Below are 18,839 nucleotides of genomic sequence, written 5' to 3'. Positions count from 1 at the left end.
CACTTGGGGGGAGGGGCGACATGACCAAGGGGGAGGTAGGGAGTGATGGGTTAATAGGGACAGTGGTATATGCCTAATATGGCTTTGGGGGATGGTTTTAGCCGGGGAGGAAGAGGAGGAGCAGGGAAAGGGTTAGCTGGGAGAGGAAGGAGTTACCTCCTCTTCTGTTTCCGGACGCCGAACGATCCCCGCCCACCCTCCCTTTGTGTTGTCATGTGGGAGATGTTTTTGGGTAGTTGGGATACCTTTTGTCACAGTAGCGGTGGGGGTAGGTCTGGTCCAGAGGTTTGGAAGTGATTGGTGGCTGGACCGGGAGTCATTGTCTTGGTATGGTGGCTCTCGGTTTCCGGGATGTGGCAGGCACGGGGTTCTGCCAAAGTGTGGGGGTCAATCCGTGGGTGATTGGCACCTCGTCTCTGGGTCGGTGTGTTGCGGCCGGGGACAGGGGGAGTAGTAGTAGTGGACTGGGCCTACCCCGGGGGGTATTGTAAATGTTATTGTCTATTGTTACCGTTATGTGGTTGTTTTGGGTCGCCCGTTGGACGGCGTCCCTAAGGTACTAGTCTGTAAAACAATAGGCAATAAAAAGGCTGCTGTGGCCATTTGAACCAAGTCGCATGCAGTCCGTGTGTTTAATTTTAGAGGATAAGGGGGTTTGGTTACACAGACATCATGACCGGAGAATCCTCCCTCAGCTGGTCATGTAAAGATGTAACAAAAGCCAGAATGAGGTGATCTGGAAATCTCCTGTTTTATCCCACAGATAAATTACTCCAGAAACTGCTGCAGCGACATCTCAGATCAGGTCTCCAGATCATCACATTCTGGTTTCCTCAACATTTTAGATAGCGGTCAAACTTTATTTTAAGAACTGTGACCACTCTGCCAAAAGCCACAGGTGTGTTCATGTATTATGTGCATGACTGGGCGGAAAAATGCAATCCCCTATCAGTAATGAGTTTTCACCGTCTTACAAAACTCCCACCCATGGAGATCCTACAACCATCACCCCACTGACAACGCTCCACCTACATATTTCACCCCACAGGAGGTTTCCACCCAGTGACAACCCTCCACCGAGTGACATCCAGAGACAGTGACAACTACTAATGCAGTGAAAACTACCCCCCTAGTGACAGTGGCAGGCCTCCACTGAGTGACATCTCATCATCCAGAGATAGTGACATTTACCCACGTCGTTACAACCCCCCTCCCAGTGACAGTAGTAGACCTCCAACCATTGGCAACTACCCAACCAGTGACATCTCACCCAGAGACAACAATGTCATCTACCCACCCATGGAAAACTTCCCACCTAGTGACAGTGGCAGGCCTCCACCCAGTGACATCTCATCATCCAGAGACAGTGACATTTACCCACTTCGTCACAACCCCCCTCCCAGTGACAGTAGTAGCCCTCCAACCATTGGCAACTACCCAACCAGTGACATCTCACCCAGAGACAATGACATCTACCCACCCATGGAAATGTGGCGCCCTGGACAAGCCAGGACGTTACAGGTACTACAACAACACACCCCACACCCCGGCTAGGCACATTTAGGTCAAACACAAATCCTTGTTGCCTCCCTCCAGGGGCTGATGTCCACACCAGGGGGGTGGGCCAGGCGGTTGGCCCCGCCCACCGAGGAGTTCACAGTCCTGGAGGCGGGAAAAGGAGGACAGTTCAGTTGAGGAGTGAAGTGGTAGTAGAGGAGACTGACCGTGTCCGGGTGCGTGGCCCGGGCACATACAGCAAGGTTGGCAGACGGTGGTGACTGTCTGCAGGAGAGGCTGATTGGAGTGAACCGTAAGGACCGGGGACGGGCGGTGGCCCGCCGGTACCGGATCGGGGAGTGAAGAGAAGCCAGCACCATTCGGCAGGGCCTACGGACCCCGACCAGGCTAGGAGTCGCCGTAAAACTGGTCAAATCCGTTAGCGAAGGGAACCTCCGGGGTTTCCCAGCAGTCAAGACCCGATTGAAGGCAACAGCTCACACCGTGAAGGGAAAAACAGTCACCGCCAAGGCTACAGTTCCCAGGGCCAGAGCCTGCGGGCAAAAAGGGCTCCCTCAGCATCCATCCAAGCTGGGGAGCGGGTTACCGGTGGGAAGCCATTGGAACCGTAAACACAACACAGGTGCAGGGAAAGGCAGTCACCACCAACCTACCGGGAGAACTACCGCAGCTGTCTGTGGGACCCGTCCATCCAGCTGTTTGTTTTACCGGAGACTTTGCATTCATCATTGGCTGAGTGAGTACCACCGTGCCGTGCGGCACAGCGCTGCCCCCGCGACCCTGCACCTCACCAGACCCCGTAACCCGCCTGTCATCCCTAAACCCCTCACCGGGGCCCCGGGACAACCAACCCCCCCTACCCACGGAGGGGAGAACCAACATCCAAGCTGCTCCCGGGATCCCCGTCCAGAGCAGCGGTGGTGTCACCAATCTCACCACAACCGTGGGTGGCGTCACGGACAATATCCCTAAACCAAACCACCCCCCTTTCACTCACGGGCGAGGAACGCCGCTCGAGTCCCCGGGATCCGGCCCATCGCTCGAACCACCGAGCAGCAGCAGCAGCCGGACCCGAGCAGTGGGTGAGCGCAGCGTCCCCTCTTCCGCCCGCGACAGAAAACTTCCCACCTAGTGACACCTTTCTATCAAGTCAAAGTGATAACAACCTATCCAGGGACAACTACCCAGCCGGTGAGTGGCAAGCATCAACTCATAGACTTTATGCCACAGTGATATTGACCCACCCAGTGACATTTTCTCCAGAGATACCTCATTTCTATGTTATGACTGAGGGATCTCCATCATGATGAGTGTTATTATCATTACCACTCTCCAGTTATTACAGTCTCCGCTCTGGGTGTAAACACTCACCATTTATTACAGTCTCGGTGTGTAACCACTCCAGTTATTACAGTCTCTGTATGTAACCACTCACCAGTTATTACAGTCTCCGCTCCGGGTGTAACCACTCTCCAGTTATTACAGTCTCTGCTCCGGGTATAACCACTCACCAGTTATTACAGTCTCCACACCGGGTGTAACCACTCACCAGTGATTACAGTCTCCAGGCCGGGTGTAACCACTCACCAGTAATTACGGTCTCTGTGCCGGGTGTAACCACTCACCAGTTATTACACTCTCTGTGTGTAACCACTCTCCAGTTATTACAGTCTCTGTGTGTAACCACTCTCCAGTTATTACAGTCTCCGTGCCGGGTGTAACCACTCACCAGTTATTACAGTCTCCGCGCCAGGTGTAATCACTCACCAGTTATTACAGTCTCCACGCCGGGTGTAACCACTCACCAGTTATTACAGTCTCTGCGTGTAACCACTCACCAGTTATTACAGTCTCCACTCCGGGTGTAACCACTCACCAGTTATTACAGTCTCCACTCCGGGTGTAACCACTCACCAGTTATTACAGTCTCCACACCAGGTGTAAACACTCACCAGTTATTACAGTCTCCGCGTGTAACCACTCACCAGTTATTACAGTCTCTGCTCTGGGTGTAACCACTCTCCAGTTATTACAGTCTCTGCGCCGGGTGTAACCACTCACCAGTTATTACAGTCTCTGTGTGTAACCACTCTCCAGTTATTACAGTCTCTCTGAAACCACTCACCAGTTATTACAGTCTCTGCTCTGGGTGTAACCACTCTCCAGTTATTACAGTCTCTGCGCCGGGTGTAACCACTCACCAGTTATTGCAGTCTCTGTGTGTAACCACTCTCCAGTTATTACAGTCTCTGTGTGTAACCACTCTCCAGTTATTACAGTCTCCGCGCCGGGTGTAACCACTCACCAGTTATTACAGTCTCCGCGCCAGGTGTAACCACTCACCAGTTATTACAGTCTCCACACCGGGTGTAACCACTCACCAGTTATTAGTCTCCGCGCCGGGTGTAACCACTCACCAGTTATTACAGTCTCCACACCGGGTGTAAACACTCACCAGTTATTACAGTCTCCGCATGTAACCACTCACCAGTTATTACAGTCTCAACTCCGGGTGTAAGCACTCACCAGTTATTACAGTCTCCGCTCCGGGTGTAACCACTCACAAGTTATTACAGTCTCCGCTCCGGGTGTAACCACTCACCAGTAATTACAGTCTCTGTGCCGGGTGTAACCACTCACCATTTATTACAGTCTCCACTCCGGGTGTGACCACTCACCAGTTATTACAGTCTGCACGCCGGGTGTAACCACTCACCAGTTATTACAGTCTCCGCTCCAGGTGTAACCACTCACCAGTTATTACAGTCTCCGCTCTGGGTGTAACCACTCACCAGTAATTACAATCTCTGTGCCGGGTGTAACCACTCACAAGTTATTACAGTCTCCGCTCCGGGTGTAACCACTCACCAGTTATTACAGTCTCCACGTGTAACCACTCACCAGTTATTACAGTCTCCACTCCGGGTGTAACCACTCACCAGTTATTACAGTCTCCGCTCCGGGTGTGACCACTCACCAGTTATTACAGTCTCCGCTCCGGGTGTGACCACTCACCAGTTATTACAGTCTCCGCTCCGGGTGTAACCACTCACCAGTTATTACAGTCTCCACTCCGGGTGTAACCACTCACCAGTTATTACAGTCTCCGCTCCGGGTGTAACTATCGCGGGCGGGGAGGAGGGTGTCAGCACACCGCGCTCACCCCTTCTGCTCGGGTCCGGCGGCTGCCGCTGCTCAGTGGTGGCTCGAGCTGTGGGCCGGATCCCGGGGGTTTCTCGAGCGGCGCTCCTCGCCCGTGAGTGAAAGGGGGGATTGGGGTGTTGGGATAATGTCCGTGACGCCACCCACGGTTGTGGTGATTTGTAGCACCACCGCTGCTCAATACGGGGATCCCGGGGGTGGTGATGTGGAGCAGCTAGGTGTTGTGTTGCCCCTCCGTGGGTAGGGGGTTGGTGATCCTGGGGCCCGGTGATGATATGTAGGATGCAGGGCCTGGTGGGCGCAGGGACGCGGGGGCAGCGCTGTGCCTTGCGGCACTGTGGTACTCACTCAGCCTGAGACAGTGACACAGTTCTCGGTAAACAAACGGCTGGTTGGTCGGTCCCACGGACGGCTGCACTTGCTCACCCAGTCGGTAGCGGTGATGTCCCTTTTCCTTGCACCTAATGTTGTCTGTTGGTCGCGATGGGTTCCCACCGGTAACCCGCTCCCCGGCTTCAAGCTGGACCGGAGGAGCTCTACTCTTTGCCCGCAGGCGCTGGCCCTCAGAAACTGGTGCCCTGGCGGTGGCGGTGTCTCTGTTGTACAGGTTGGGCTGTTGCCTTCACTCGGGACTTGGTTGTTGGGGGATCTACGTCCCCTTCACTGACGGATTTGGCAAGTTCGGCGACTCCTAGCCTTGCCGGGGTCCGAGAGGCCCCTGCCCTGGTGCTGACTGTCTTTTGGTACGCTGCTCCAGACCGCCGGGTCACTACCCGTCCGCGGTCCTTCCAGGAACTTCCAAACGGTCACCCCTTCAGACAATCACCACTGTTGCTGACCTTGCTGACCCTGTCCTGCACACAGCTGGACACACTTCAAGCTTCCTTTCTGTAACTGTTCTCACTTTCCTTCAGCTTCTCTTACTCCTCCTTTACCACTTCCACTTCGCTTCACTACTTTCACTTCCTTAGCTCATCTTAGCTGCTTACTCTTCTCCCTCCCTAGCTTGACTGCTGGTTTCCTCCCGCCTCCAGAGCTGTGTCCTCCTCGGTGGGCGGAGCCAACTGCCTGGCCCACCCCCTGGTGTGAACATCAGCCTCTGAAGGAAGGCAACAAGGATTTTTGGTTAGCTTTGGTGTTCCTAACTGGGATGTAGGGTGTGATGGTGCATGACCTGTGACCCCTGGCTTGCCCAGGGCGTCACATAACCACTCACCAGTAATTACAGTCTCTGTGCCGGGTTTAACTACTCACCAGTTATTACAGTCTCCGCTCCGAGTGTGACCACTCACTAGTTATTACAGTCTGCTCGCCGGGTGTGACCACTCACCAGTTATTACAGTCTGCACGCCGGGTGTAACCACTCACCAATTATTACAGTCTGCACACCGGGTGTAACCACTCACCAGTAATTACAGCCTCCGCTCCGGGTGTAACCACTCACAAGTTATTACAGTCTCCACACTGGGTGTAACCACTCACCAGTAATTACAGTCTCTGTGCCGGGTGTAACCACTCACCAGTTCTTACAGTCTCCGCTGCGGGTGTGACCACTCACCAGTTATTACAGTCTGCACGCCGGGTGTAACCACTCACCAGTTATTACAGTCTCTGTGCCGGGTGTAACCACTCACCAGTTATTACAGTCTCCGCTCCGGGTGTGACCATTCACCAGTTATTACAGTCTGCACGCCGGGTGTGACCACTCACCAGTTATTACAGTCTGCACGCCGGGTGTAACCACTCACCAGTTATTACAGTCTCTGTGCCGGGTGTAACCACTCACCAGTTATTACAGTCTCTGTGCCTGGTGTAACCACTCACCAGTAATTACAGTCTCCGCTCCGGGTGTAACCACTCTCCAGTTATTACAGTCTCTGCGCAGGGTGTAACCACTCACCAGTTATTACAGTCTCCACACCGGGTGTAGACACTCACCAGTTATTACAGTCTCCACGCCGGGTGTAACCACTCACCAGTAATTACAGTCTCCAGGCCGGGTGTAACCACTCACCAGTAATTACGGTCTCTGTGCCGGGTGTAACCACTCACCAGTTATTACAGTCTCTGTGTGTAACCACTCTCCAGTTATTACAGTCTCTGTGTGTAACCACTCTCCAGTTATTACAGTCTCTGTGTGTAACCACTCTCCAGTTATTACAGCCTCTGTGTGTAACCTAACCACTCACCAGTTATTACAGTCTCCGCTCCGGGTGTGACCACTCACCAGTTATTACAGTCTCCGCTCCGGGTGTAACCACTCACCAGTTATTACAGTCTCCACTCCGGGTGTAACCACTCACCAGTTATTACAGTCTCCGCTCCGGGTGTAACCACTCACCAGTTATTACAGTCTCCGCTCCGGGTGTGACCACTCACCAGTTATTACAGTCTCCACGTGTAACCACTCACCAGTTATTACAGTCTCCACTCCGGGTGTAACCACTCACCAGTTATTACAGTCTCCGCTCCGGGTGTAACTATCGCGGGCGGGGAGGAGGGTGTCAGCACACCGCGCTCACCCCTTCTGCTCGGGTCCGGCGGCTGCCGCTGCTCAGTGGTGGCTCGAGCTGTGGGCCGGATCCCGGGGGTTTCTCGAGCGGCGCTCCTCGCCCGTGAGTGAAAGGGGGGATTGGGGTGTTGGGATAATGTCCGTGACGCCACCCACGGTTGTGGTGATTTGTAGCACCACCGCTGCTCAATACGGGGATCCCGGGGGTGGTGATGTGGAGCAGCTAGGTGTTGTGTTGCCCCTCCGTGGGTAGGGGGTTGGTGATCCTGGGGCCCGGTGATGATATGTAGGATGCAGGGCCTGGTGGGCGCAGGGACGCGGGGGCAGCGCTGTGCCTTGCGGCACTGTGGTACTCACTCAGCCTGAGACAGTGACACAGTTCTCGGTAAACAAACGGCTGGTTGGTCGGTCCCACGGACGGCTGCACTTGCTCACCCAGTCGGTAGCGGTGATGTCCCTTTTCCTTGCACCTAATGTTGTCTGTTGGTCGCGATGGGTTCCCACCGGTAACCCGCTCCCCGGCTTCAAGCTGGACCGGAGGAGCTCTACTCTTTGCCCGCAGGCGCTGGCCCTCAGAAACTGGTGCCCTGGCGGTGGCGGTGTCTCTGTTGTACAAGTTGGGCTGTTGCCTTCACTCGGGACTTGGTTGTTGGGGGATCTACGTCCCCTTCACTGACGGATTTGGCAAGTTCGGCGACTCCTAGCCTTGCCGGGGTCCGAGAGGCCCCTGCCCTGGTGCTGACTGTCTTTTGGTACGCTGCTCCAGACCGCCGGGTCACTACCCGTCCGCGGTCCTTCCAGGAACTTCCAAACGGTCACCCCTTCAGACAATCACCACTGTTGCTGACCTTGCTGACCCTGTCCTGCACACAGCTGGACACACTTCAAGCTTCCTTTCTGTAACTGTTCTCACTTTCCTTCAGCTTCTCTTACTCCTCCTTTACCACTTCCACTTCGCTTCACTACTTTCACTTCCTTAGCTCATCTTAGCTGTTTACTCTTCTCCCTCCCTAGCTTGACTGCTGGTTTCCTCCCGCCTCCAGAGCTGTGTCCTCCTCGGTGGGCGGAGCCAACTGCCTGGCCCACCCCCTGGTGTGAACATCAGCCTCTGAAGGAAGGCAACAAGGATTTTTGGTTAGCTTTGGTGTTCCTAACTGGGATGTAGGGTGTGATGGTGCATGACCTGTGACCCCTGGCTTGCCCAGGGCGTCACATAACCACTCACCAGTAATTACAGTCTCTGTGCCGGGTTTAACTACTCACCAGTTATTACAGTCTCCGCTCCGGGTGTGACCACTCACTAGTTATTACAGTCTGCTCGCCGGGTGTGACCACTCACCAGTTATTACAGTCTGCACGCCGGGTGTAACCACTCACCAATTATTACAGTCTGCACACCGGGTGTAACCACTCACCAGTAATTACAGCCTCCGCTCCGGGTGTAACCACTCACAAGTTATTACAGTCTCCACACTGGGTGTAACCACTCACCAGTAATTACAGTCTCTGTGCCGGGTGTAACCACTCACCAGTTCTTACAGTCTCCGCTGCGGGTGTGACCACTCACCAGTTATTACAGTCTGCACGCCGGGTGTAACCACTCACCAGTTATTACAGTCTCTGTGCCGGGTGTAACCACTCACCAGTTATTACAGTCTCCGCTCCGGGTGTGACCACTCACCAGTTATTACAGTCTGCACGCCGGGTGTGACCACTCACCAGTTATTACAGTCTGCACGCCGGGTGTAACCACTCACCAGTTATTACAGTCTCTGTGCCGGGTGTAACCACTCACCAGTTATTACAGTCTCTGTGCCTGGTGTAACCACTCACCAGTAATTACAGTCTCCGCTCCGGGTGTAACCACTCTCCAGTTATTACAGTCTCTGCGCAGGGTGTAACCACTTACCAGTTATTACAGTCTCCACACCGGGTGTAAACACTCACCAGTTATTACAGTCTCCACGCCGGGTGTAACCACTCACCAGTAATTACAGTCTCCAGGCCGGGTGTAACCACTCACCAGTAATTACGGTCTCTGTGCCGGGTGTAACCACTCACCAGTTATTACAGTCTCTGTGTGTAACCACTCTCCAGTTATTACAGTCTCTGTGTGTAACCACTCTCCAGTTATTACAGTCTCTGTGTGTAACCACTCTCCAGTTATTACAGCCTCTGTGTGTAACCTAACCACTCATCAGTTATTACAGTCTCTGTGTGTAACCACTCACCAGTTATTACAGTCTCTGTGTGTAACCACTCTCCAGTTATTACAGTCTCTGTGTGTAACCACTCTCCAGTTATTACAGTCTCTGTGTGTAACCACTCTCCAGTTATTACAGCCTCTGTGTGTAACCACTCTCCAGTTATTACAGCTTCTGTGTGTAACCACTCTCCAGTTATTACAGTCTCTGTGTGTAACCACTCTCCAGTTATTACAGTCTCCGCTCTGTGTGTAACCACTCTCCAGTTATTACAGTCTCCGCTCTGGGTGTAACCACTCTCCAGTTATTACAGTCTCTGTATGTAACCACTCCAGTTATTACAGTCTCTGTGTGTAACCACTCTCCAGTTATTACAGTCTCTGTGTGTAACCACTCTCCAGTTATTACAGTCTCCGCTCTGGGTGTAACCACTCTCCAGTTATTACAGTCTCTGTATGTAACCACTCCAGTTATTACAGTCTCTGTGTGTAACCACTCTCCAGTTATTACAGTCTCTGTGTGTAACCACTCTCCAGTTATTACAGCCTCTGTGTGTAACCACTCTCCAGTTATTACAGTCTCCGCTCTGGGTGTAACCACTCTCCAGTTATTACAGTCTCTGTATGTAACCACTCCAGTTATTACAGTCTCTGTGTGTAACCACTCTCCAGTTATTACAGTCTCTGTGTGTAACCACTCTCCAGTTATTACAATCTCTGTATGTAACCACTCTCCAGTTATTACAGTCTCTGTGTGTAACCACTCACCAGTTATTACAGTCTCGGTGTGTAACCACTCCAGTTATTACAGTCTCTGTGTGTAACCACTCTCCAGTTATTACAGTCTCTGCGCAGGGTATAACCACTCACCAGTTATTACAGTCTCCGCTCCGGGTGTAACCACTCACCAGTTATTACAGTCTCCGCTCTGGGTGTAAACACTCACCAGTTATTACAGTCTCGGTGTGTAACCACTCCAGTTATTACAGTCTCTGTATGTAACCACTCACCAGTTATTATAGTCTCCGCTCCGGGTGTAACCACTCTCCAGTTATTACAGTCTCTGCGCAGGGTGTAACCACTCACCAGTTATTACAGTCTCCGCTCCGGGTGTAACCACTCACCAGTTATTACAGTCTCCACACCGGGTGTAACCACTCACCAGTAATTACAGTCTCCAGGCCGGGTGTAACCACTCACCAGTAATTACGGTCTCTGTGCCGGGTGTAACCACTCACCAGTTATTACAGTCTCTGTGTGTAACCACTCTCCAGTTATTACAGTCTCTGTGTGTAACCACTCACCAGTTATTACAGTCTCCGTGCCGGGTGTAACCACTCACCAGTTATTACACTCTCCGCGCCAGGTGTAATCACTCACCAGTTATTACAGTCTCCACGCCGGGTGTAACCACTCACCAGTTATTACAGTCTCCGCGTGTAACCACTCACCAGTTATTACAGTCTCCACTCTGGGTGTAACCACTCACCAGTTATTACAGTCTCCACTCCGGGTGTAACCACTCACCAGTTATTACAGTCTCCACACCAGGTGTAAACACTCACCAGTTATTACAGTCTCTGTGTGTAACCACTCTCCAGTTATTACAGTCTCTGCGCCGGGTGTAACCACTCACCAGTTATTACAGTCTCTGTGTGTAACCACTCTCCAGTTATTACAGTCTCTGTGTGTAACCACTCTCCAGTTATTACAGTCTCTGTGAAACAACTCACCAGTTATTACAGTCTCCGCTCTGGGTGTAACCACTCAACAGTTATTGCAGTCTCTGTGTGTAACCACTCTCCAGTTATTACAGTCTCTGTGTGTAACCACTCTCCAGTTATTACAGTCTCCGCGCCGGGTGTAACCACTCACCAGTTATTACAGTCTCCGCGCCAGGTGTAACCACTCACCAGTTATTACAGTCTCCACACCGGGTGTAAACACTCACCAGTTATTACAGTCTCTGCATGTAACCACTCACCAGTTATTACAGTCTCAACTTCGGGTGTAAGCACTCACCAGTTATTACAGTCTCCGCTCCGGGTGTAACTACTCACAAGTTATTACAGTCTCCGCTCCGGGTGTAACCACTCACCAGTAATTACAGTCTCTGTGCCGGGTGTAACCACTCACCAGTTATTACAGTCTCCACTCCGGGTGTGACCACTCACCAGTTATTACAGTCTGCATGCCGGGTGTAACCACTCACCAGTTATTACAGTCTGCACACCGGGTGTAACCACTCACCAGTAATTACAGCCTCCGCTCCGGGTGTAACCACTCACAAGTTATTACAGTCTCCACACTGGGTGTAACCACTCACCAGTAATTACAGTCTCTGTGCCGGGTGTAACCACTCACCAGTTATTACAGTCTCCACACCGGGTGTAACCACTCACCAGTAATTACAGCCTCCGCTCCGGGTGTAACCACTCACTAGTTATTACAGTCTCCACACTGGGTGTAACCACTCACCAGTTATTACAGTCTCTGTGCCTGGTGTAACCACTCACCAGTTCTTACAGTCTCCGCTGCGGGTGTGACCACTCACCAGTTATTACAGTCTGCACGCCGGGTGTAACCACTCACCAGTTATTACAGTCTCTGTGCCGGGTGTAACCACTGACCAGTTATTACAGTCTCCGCTCCGGGTGTGACCACTCACCAGTTATTACAGTCTGCACGCCGGGTGTAACCACTCACCAGTTATTACAGTCTCTGTGCCGGGTGTAACCACTCACCAGTTACTACAGTCTCTGTGCCTGGTGTAACCACTCACCAGTTATTACAGTCTCTGTGCCGGGTGTAACCACTCTCCAGTTATTACAGTCTCTGTGCCTGGTGTAACCACTCACCAGTTATTACAGTCTCCGCTCCGGGTGTGACCACTCACCAGTTATTACAGTCTCGCTGTACCAGATCTCCGGGGTCATACAATGCTCCATCTTCAGTGCAGGGGCAATCACCGGGGGAGATGCAGTGATTACTCTACAATACAGGGATCACATGTTACTCTTATATGTGGCCTTACAACTCCTATAATGCAGTAGAAAGGTGAGCGCAGCTCTGGAAGTGACTGCAGTATAATACATGACCTGCAGACGATAACTACACGGAGCATAAGTGGAGTTAAAAACCCAATCAACATCTGAACCCTGTCTGGCTGGAGTTGTAGTGATGTGTGGCCATTGATGTGGATGGAGTCTCCAAGACAACACTGTACATGTAGAAGGAGCCCCGACACCTCATAAGAGATGACAGGACAGGACCATGGTCCCCTCTATACCTGATCAACACTCACCAGTGGGGTGTCCTTCATACCTGATGACTACTCACCAGTGGGGTGTCCTCCATACCTGATGACTACTCACCAGTGAGATCCCCTCTATACTTGATGACCACTCACCAGTGGGGTGTCCTCCATACCTGATAATTATTCACCAGTGGGGTGTCCTCCATACCTGATAACTATTCACCAGTGGGGTGTCCTCCATACCTGATGACTACTCACCAGTGAGATCCCCTCCATACCTGATGACTACTCACCAGTGAGATCCCCTCCATACCTGATGACTACTCACCAGTGAGATCCCCTCCATACCTGATGACTACTCACCAGTGAGATCCCCTCCATACCTGATGACTACTCACCAGTGAGATCCCCTCCATACCTGATGACTACTCACCAGTGGGGTGTCCTCCATACCTGATGACTACTCACCAGTGGGGTGTCCTCCATACCTGATGACTACTCACCAGTGAGATCCCCTCCATACCTGATGACTACTCACCAGTGGGGTGTCCTCCATACCTGATGACTACTCATCAGTAGAATGCCCTCTATACCTGATGACTACTCACCAGTAAGATCCCCTCCATATCTGATGACTACTCACCAGTGAGATCCCCTCCATACCTGATGACTACTCACCAGTGAGATCCCCTCCATACCTGATGACTACTCACCAGTGGGGTGTCCTCCATACCTGATGACTACTCACCAGTGGGGTGTCCTCCATACCTGATGACTACTCACCAGTGAGATCCCCTCCATACCTGATGACTACTCACCAGTGGGGTGTCCTCCATACCTGATGACTACTCACCAGTGGGGTGTCCTCCATACCTGATGACTACTCACCAGTGAGGTCCCCTCCATACCTGATGACTACTCACCAGTGGGGTGTCCTCCATACCTGATGACTACTCATCAGTAGAATGCCCTCTATACCTGATGACTACTCACCAGTAAGATCCCCTCCATATCTGATGACTACTCACCAGTGAGATCCCCTCCATACCTGATGACTACTCACCAGTGAGATCCCCTCCATACCTGATGACTACTCACCAGTGGGGTGTCCTCCATACCTGATGACTACTCACCAGTGAGGTCCCCTCCATACCTGATGACTACTCACCAGTGGGGTGTCCTCCATACCTGATGACTACTCACCAGTGGGGTGTCCTCCATACCTAATGACTACTCACCAGTGAGGTCCCCTCTATATCTGATGACTACTCACCAGTGAGGTCCCCTCCATACCTGATGACTACTCACCAGTGGGGTGTCCTCCATACCTAATGACTACTCACCAGTGAGGTCCCCTCCATACCTGATGACTACTCACCAGTGAGGTCCCCTCCATACCTGATGACTACTCTCACCAGTGGGGTGTCCTCCATACCTAATGACTACTCACCAGTGAGGTCCCCTCTATATCTGATGACTACTCACCAGTGAGGTCCCCTCCATACCTGATGACTACTCACCAGTGACGTCCCCTCCATATCTAATGACTACTCACTAGTAGGGTCTACTCCATACCTGATGACTACTCACCAGTAGGACCTTCCCATCCTGGCAGTAACAGCCTGGTTGACACTTCCTGCTGGGGTCTCCTGTGTTTAGGTTGGCACAGGATGAGGGGCCTTCAGCACATTCCTTCCAAATTTTGTCATTAGAGCAGATCCCGGGCTCCTCACCTGAAGGAGAACATCACTGAGAACATTCGCAACTCAAAAACATCTCCAGAATTCGTCCTCTTATAAACCTGAAAGCTGACAATACCTAAATGTGTCCACTATGGACCAGTCACTAAACGTCTATACCCATCCAGGTCACAATACAATAGAACACTTAACCCTCTCATCCAAAAAGCTCTATAAATCTTCTCATCTCTATCACCCTACCCGTCCTCTCCACAGTGCTGCACCACCCTACATCTACTCCTCATCTCTGTTTATCACCTACCCATCCTCTCCACAGGTCTGCACTGCCTTACATCTCCTCATCTCTATCCATCCCCTACCCATCCTCTCCACAGTGCTGCACCACCCTACATCTACTCCTCATCTCTATCCATCCCCTACCCGTCCTCTCCACAGTGCTGCACCACCCTACATCTACTCCTCATCTCTATCCATCCCCTACTCGTCCTCTCCACAGTGCTGCACCACCCTACATCTACTCCTCATCTCTATCCATCCCCTACCCGTCCTCTCTACAGTGCTGCACCACCCTACATCTACTCCTCATCTCTGTCTATCACCTACCCGTCCTCTCCACAGTGCTGCACCACCCTACATCTACTCCTCATCTCTATCCATCCCCTACCCGTCCTCTCCACAGTTCTGCACCACCCTACATCTACTCCTCATCTCTATTCATCCCCTACCCGTCCTCTCCACAGTGCTGCACCACCCTACATCTACTCCTCATCTTTATCCATCCCCTACCCATCCTCTCCACAGTGCTGCACCACCCTACATCTACTCCTCATCTCTATCCATCCCCTACCCGTCCTCTCCACAGTGCTGCACCACCCTACATCTACTCTTCATCTCTATCCATCCCCTACCCGTCCTCTCCACAGTGCTGCACCACCCTACATCTACTCCTCATCTCTATCCATCCCCTACCCGTCCTCTCCACAGTGCTGCACCACCCTACATCTACTCCTCATCTCTATCCATCCCCTACCTGTCCTCTCCACAGTGCTGCACCACCCTACATCTACTCCTCATCTCTATCCATCCCCTACTCGTCCTCTCCACAGTGCTGCACCACCCTACATCTCCTCCTCATCTCTATCCATCCCCTACCCGTCCTCTCCACAGTGCTGCACCACCCTACATCTACTCCTCATCTTTATCCATCCCCTACCCGTCCTCTCCACAGTGCTGCACCACCCTACATCTCCTCCTCATCTCTATCCATCCCCTACTCGTCCTCTCCACAGTGCTGCACCACCCTACATCTCCTCCTCATCTCTATCCATCCCCTACCCGTCCTCTCCACAGTGCTGCACCACCCTACATCTACTCTTCATCTCTATCCATCCCCTACTCGTCCTCTCCACAGTGCTGCACCACCCTACATCTACTCCTCATCTCTATCCATCCCCTACTCGTCCTCTCCACAGTGCTGCACCACCCTACATCTACTCCTCATCTCTATCCATCCCCTACTCGTCCTCTCCACAGTGCTGCACCACCCTACATCTCCTCCTCATCTCTATCCATCCCCTACTCGTCCTCTTCACAGTGCTGCACCACCCTACATCTATTCCTCATCTCTATCCATCCCCTACTCGTCCTCTCCACAGTGCTGCACCACCCTACATCTACTCCTCATCTCTATCCATCCCCTACTCATCCTCTCCACAGTGCTGCACCACCCTACATCTCCTCCTCATCTCTATCCATCCCCTACTCGTCCTCTACACAGTGCTGCACCGCCCTACATCTCCTCCTCATCTCTGTTTATCACCTACCCATCCTCTCCACAGTTCTGCACTGCCCTACATCTCCTCCTCATCTGTTTATCACCTACCTATCCTCTCCACAGTTCTGCACCACCTTACATCTCCTCCTCATCTCTGTCTATTCCCTACCCATCCTCTCCACAGTTCTGCACCGCCCTACATCTCCTCCTCATCTCTGTTTATCACCTACCCATCCTCTCCACAGGTCTGCACTGCCTTACATCTCCTCATCTCTATCCATCCCCTACTCGTCCTCTCCACAGTGCTGCACCACCCTACATCTCCTCCTCATCTCTATCCATCCCCTACCCGTCCTCTCAACAGTGCTGCACCACACTACATCTACTCCTCATCTCTATCCATCCCCTACCCGTCCTCTCCACAGTGCTGCACCACCCTACATCTCCTCCTCATCTCTGTTTATCACCTACCCATCCTCTCCACAGTGCTGCACCACCCTACATCTCCTCCTCATCTCTGTCTATCAGCTACCCATCCTCTCCACAGGTCTGCACTACCTTACATCTCCTCATCTCTATCCATCCCCTACCCGTCCTCTCCACAGTTCTTCACCGCCCTACATCTCCTCCTCATCTCTGTCTATCACCTACCCATCCTCTCCACAGTTCTGCCCCTCCTTACATCTCCTCCTCATCTCTGTCTATCACCTACCCGTCCTCTCCACAGTTCTGTACCTCCCTACATCTCGTCCTCATCTCTGTCTATCACCTACCAGTCCTCTCCACAGTTCTGCACCACCCTACATCTCCTCCTCATCTCTGTCTATCACCTACCTGTCCTCTCCACAGTTCTGCCCCTCCTTACATCTCCTCCTCATCTCTGTCTATCACCTACCCATCCTCTCCACAGTTCTGCCCCTCCTTACATCTCCTCCTCATCTCTGTTTATCACCTACCCATCCTCTCCACAGTTCTGCCCCTCCTTACATCTCCTCCTCATCTCTGTCTATCACCTCCCCGTCCTCTCCACAGGTCTGCACCGCCCTACATCTCCTCCTCATCTCTGTCTATCACCTACCCATCCTCTCCACAGTTCTGCACTGCCCTACATCTCCTCCTCATCTGTTTATCACCTACCCATCCTCTCCACAGTTCTGCACTGCCCTACATCTCCTCCTCATCTCTGTCTATCCCCTACCCATCCTCTCCACAGTTCTGCACCGCCCTACATCTCCTCCTCATCTCTGTATATCACCTACCCGTCCTCTCCACAGTTCTGCACCGCCCTACATCTCCTCCTCATGTCTGTCTATCACCTACCCGTCCTCTCCACAGTTCTGCACCACCCTACATCTCCTCCTCATCTCTGTATATCCCCTACCCATCCTCTCCACAGTTCTGCACCGCCCTACATCTCCTCCTCATCTCTGTCTATCACCTACTCATCCTCTCCACAGAGCTGCACCGCCCTACATCTCCTCCTCATCTCTGTATATCACCTACCCGTCCTCTCCACAGTTCTGCACGCCCTACATCTCCTCCTCATGTCTGTATATCCCCTACCCATCCTCTCCACAGTTCTGCACCGCCCTACATCTCCTCCTCATCTCTGTCTATCACCTACCCGTCCTCTCCACAGTTCTGCACCGCCCTACATCTCCTCCTCATCTCTGTCTATCACCTACCCGTCCTCTCCACAGTTCTGCACCGCCCTACATCTCCTCCTCATCTCTGTCTATCACCTACTCATCCTCTCCACAGTTCTGCACCACCCTACATCTCCTCCTCATCTCTGTATATCCCCTACCCATCCTCTCCACAGTTCTGCACCGCCCTACATCTCCTCCTCATCTCTGTCTATCACCTACCCGTCCTCTCCACAGTTCTGCACCGCCCTACATCTCCTCCTCATCTCTGTCTATCACCTACTCATCCTCTCCACAGTTCTGCACCACCCTACATCTCCTCCTCATCTCTGTATATCCCCTACCCATCCTCTCCACAGTTCTGCACCGCCCTACATCTCCTCCTCATCTCTGTCTATCACCTACCCATCCTCTCCACAGAGCTGCACCGCCCTACATCTCCTCCTCATCTCTGTATATCACCTACCCATCCTCTCCACAGTGCTGCACCACCCTACATCTCCTCCTCATCTCTGTCTATCACCTACCCATCCTCTCCACAGAGCTGCACCACCCTACATCTCCTCCTCATCTCTGTCTATCACCTACCCATCCTCTCCACAGAGCTGCACCACCCTACATCTCCTCCTCATCTCTGTCTATCACCTTACCTGTCCTCTCTCCATAGTGCTGCACCGCCCTACATCTCCTCCTCATCTCTGTTTATCACCTACCCAGGGCCAGATTAAGGTTGGTGGGGGCCCCTGGGCAGAAAATCTGGTGGGGGCCCCATAACGTTAACATTTTTAGCCATAAAAGTAGAGCGCGAACCGTAGCATTTAGATATAAATCCATTTATCTTATCCTGTTCTGCCACATCCAGATTTACAGTACTACAATACAGACACAGTCCAGGATCACTCACATCCGTCACTTATACACAGATAGTAGAGTTAGGCTATGTGCGCACGTTGCGTTTGTCTCTGCAGAAATTTCTGCAGCAATTTGAACAGCACACGTGCGCTTCAAATCGCTACAGAGAGAGTCCGTAATGAAAAGATAATTTTATGCGCTCTGAGTGCAGCCCCT

The 18,839-nt window shown here is 52.3% G+C and overlaps 1 protein-coding gene across 1 annotated transcript in view; it reads right to left on the bottom strand.

Annotated features, from left to right (window-relative positions):
- Positions 1 to 18,839, bottom strand: part of LOC142243992 (SCO-spondin-like) — a 476,497-nt gene that overhangs the window by 139,931 nt on the left and 317,727 nt on the right. The window contains 2 exon segments of the mRNA XM_075316177.1: positions 12,292 to 12,386; positions 14,242 to 14,384. Coding sequence (XP_075172292.1) covers positions 12,292 to 12,386; positions 14,242 to 14,384 — 238 coding nt within the window.

The sequence above is a fragment of the Anomaloglossus baeobatrachus genome, chromosome 6 (genome assembly GCF_048569485.1).
Source record: "Anomaloglossus baeobatrachus isolate aAnoBae1 chromosome 6, aAnoBae1.hap1, whole genome shotgun sequence".
Classification (NCBI taxonomy): domain Eukaryota; kingdom Metazoa; phylum Chordata; class Amphibia; order Anura; family Aromobatidae; genus Anomaloglossus; species Anomaloglossus baeobatrachus.
This window is presented reverse-complemented; position numbering and strand designations above follow the sequence as displayed.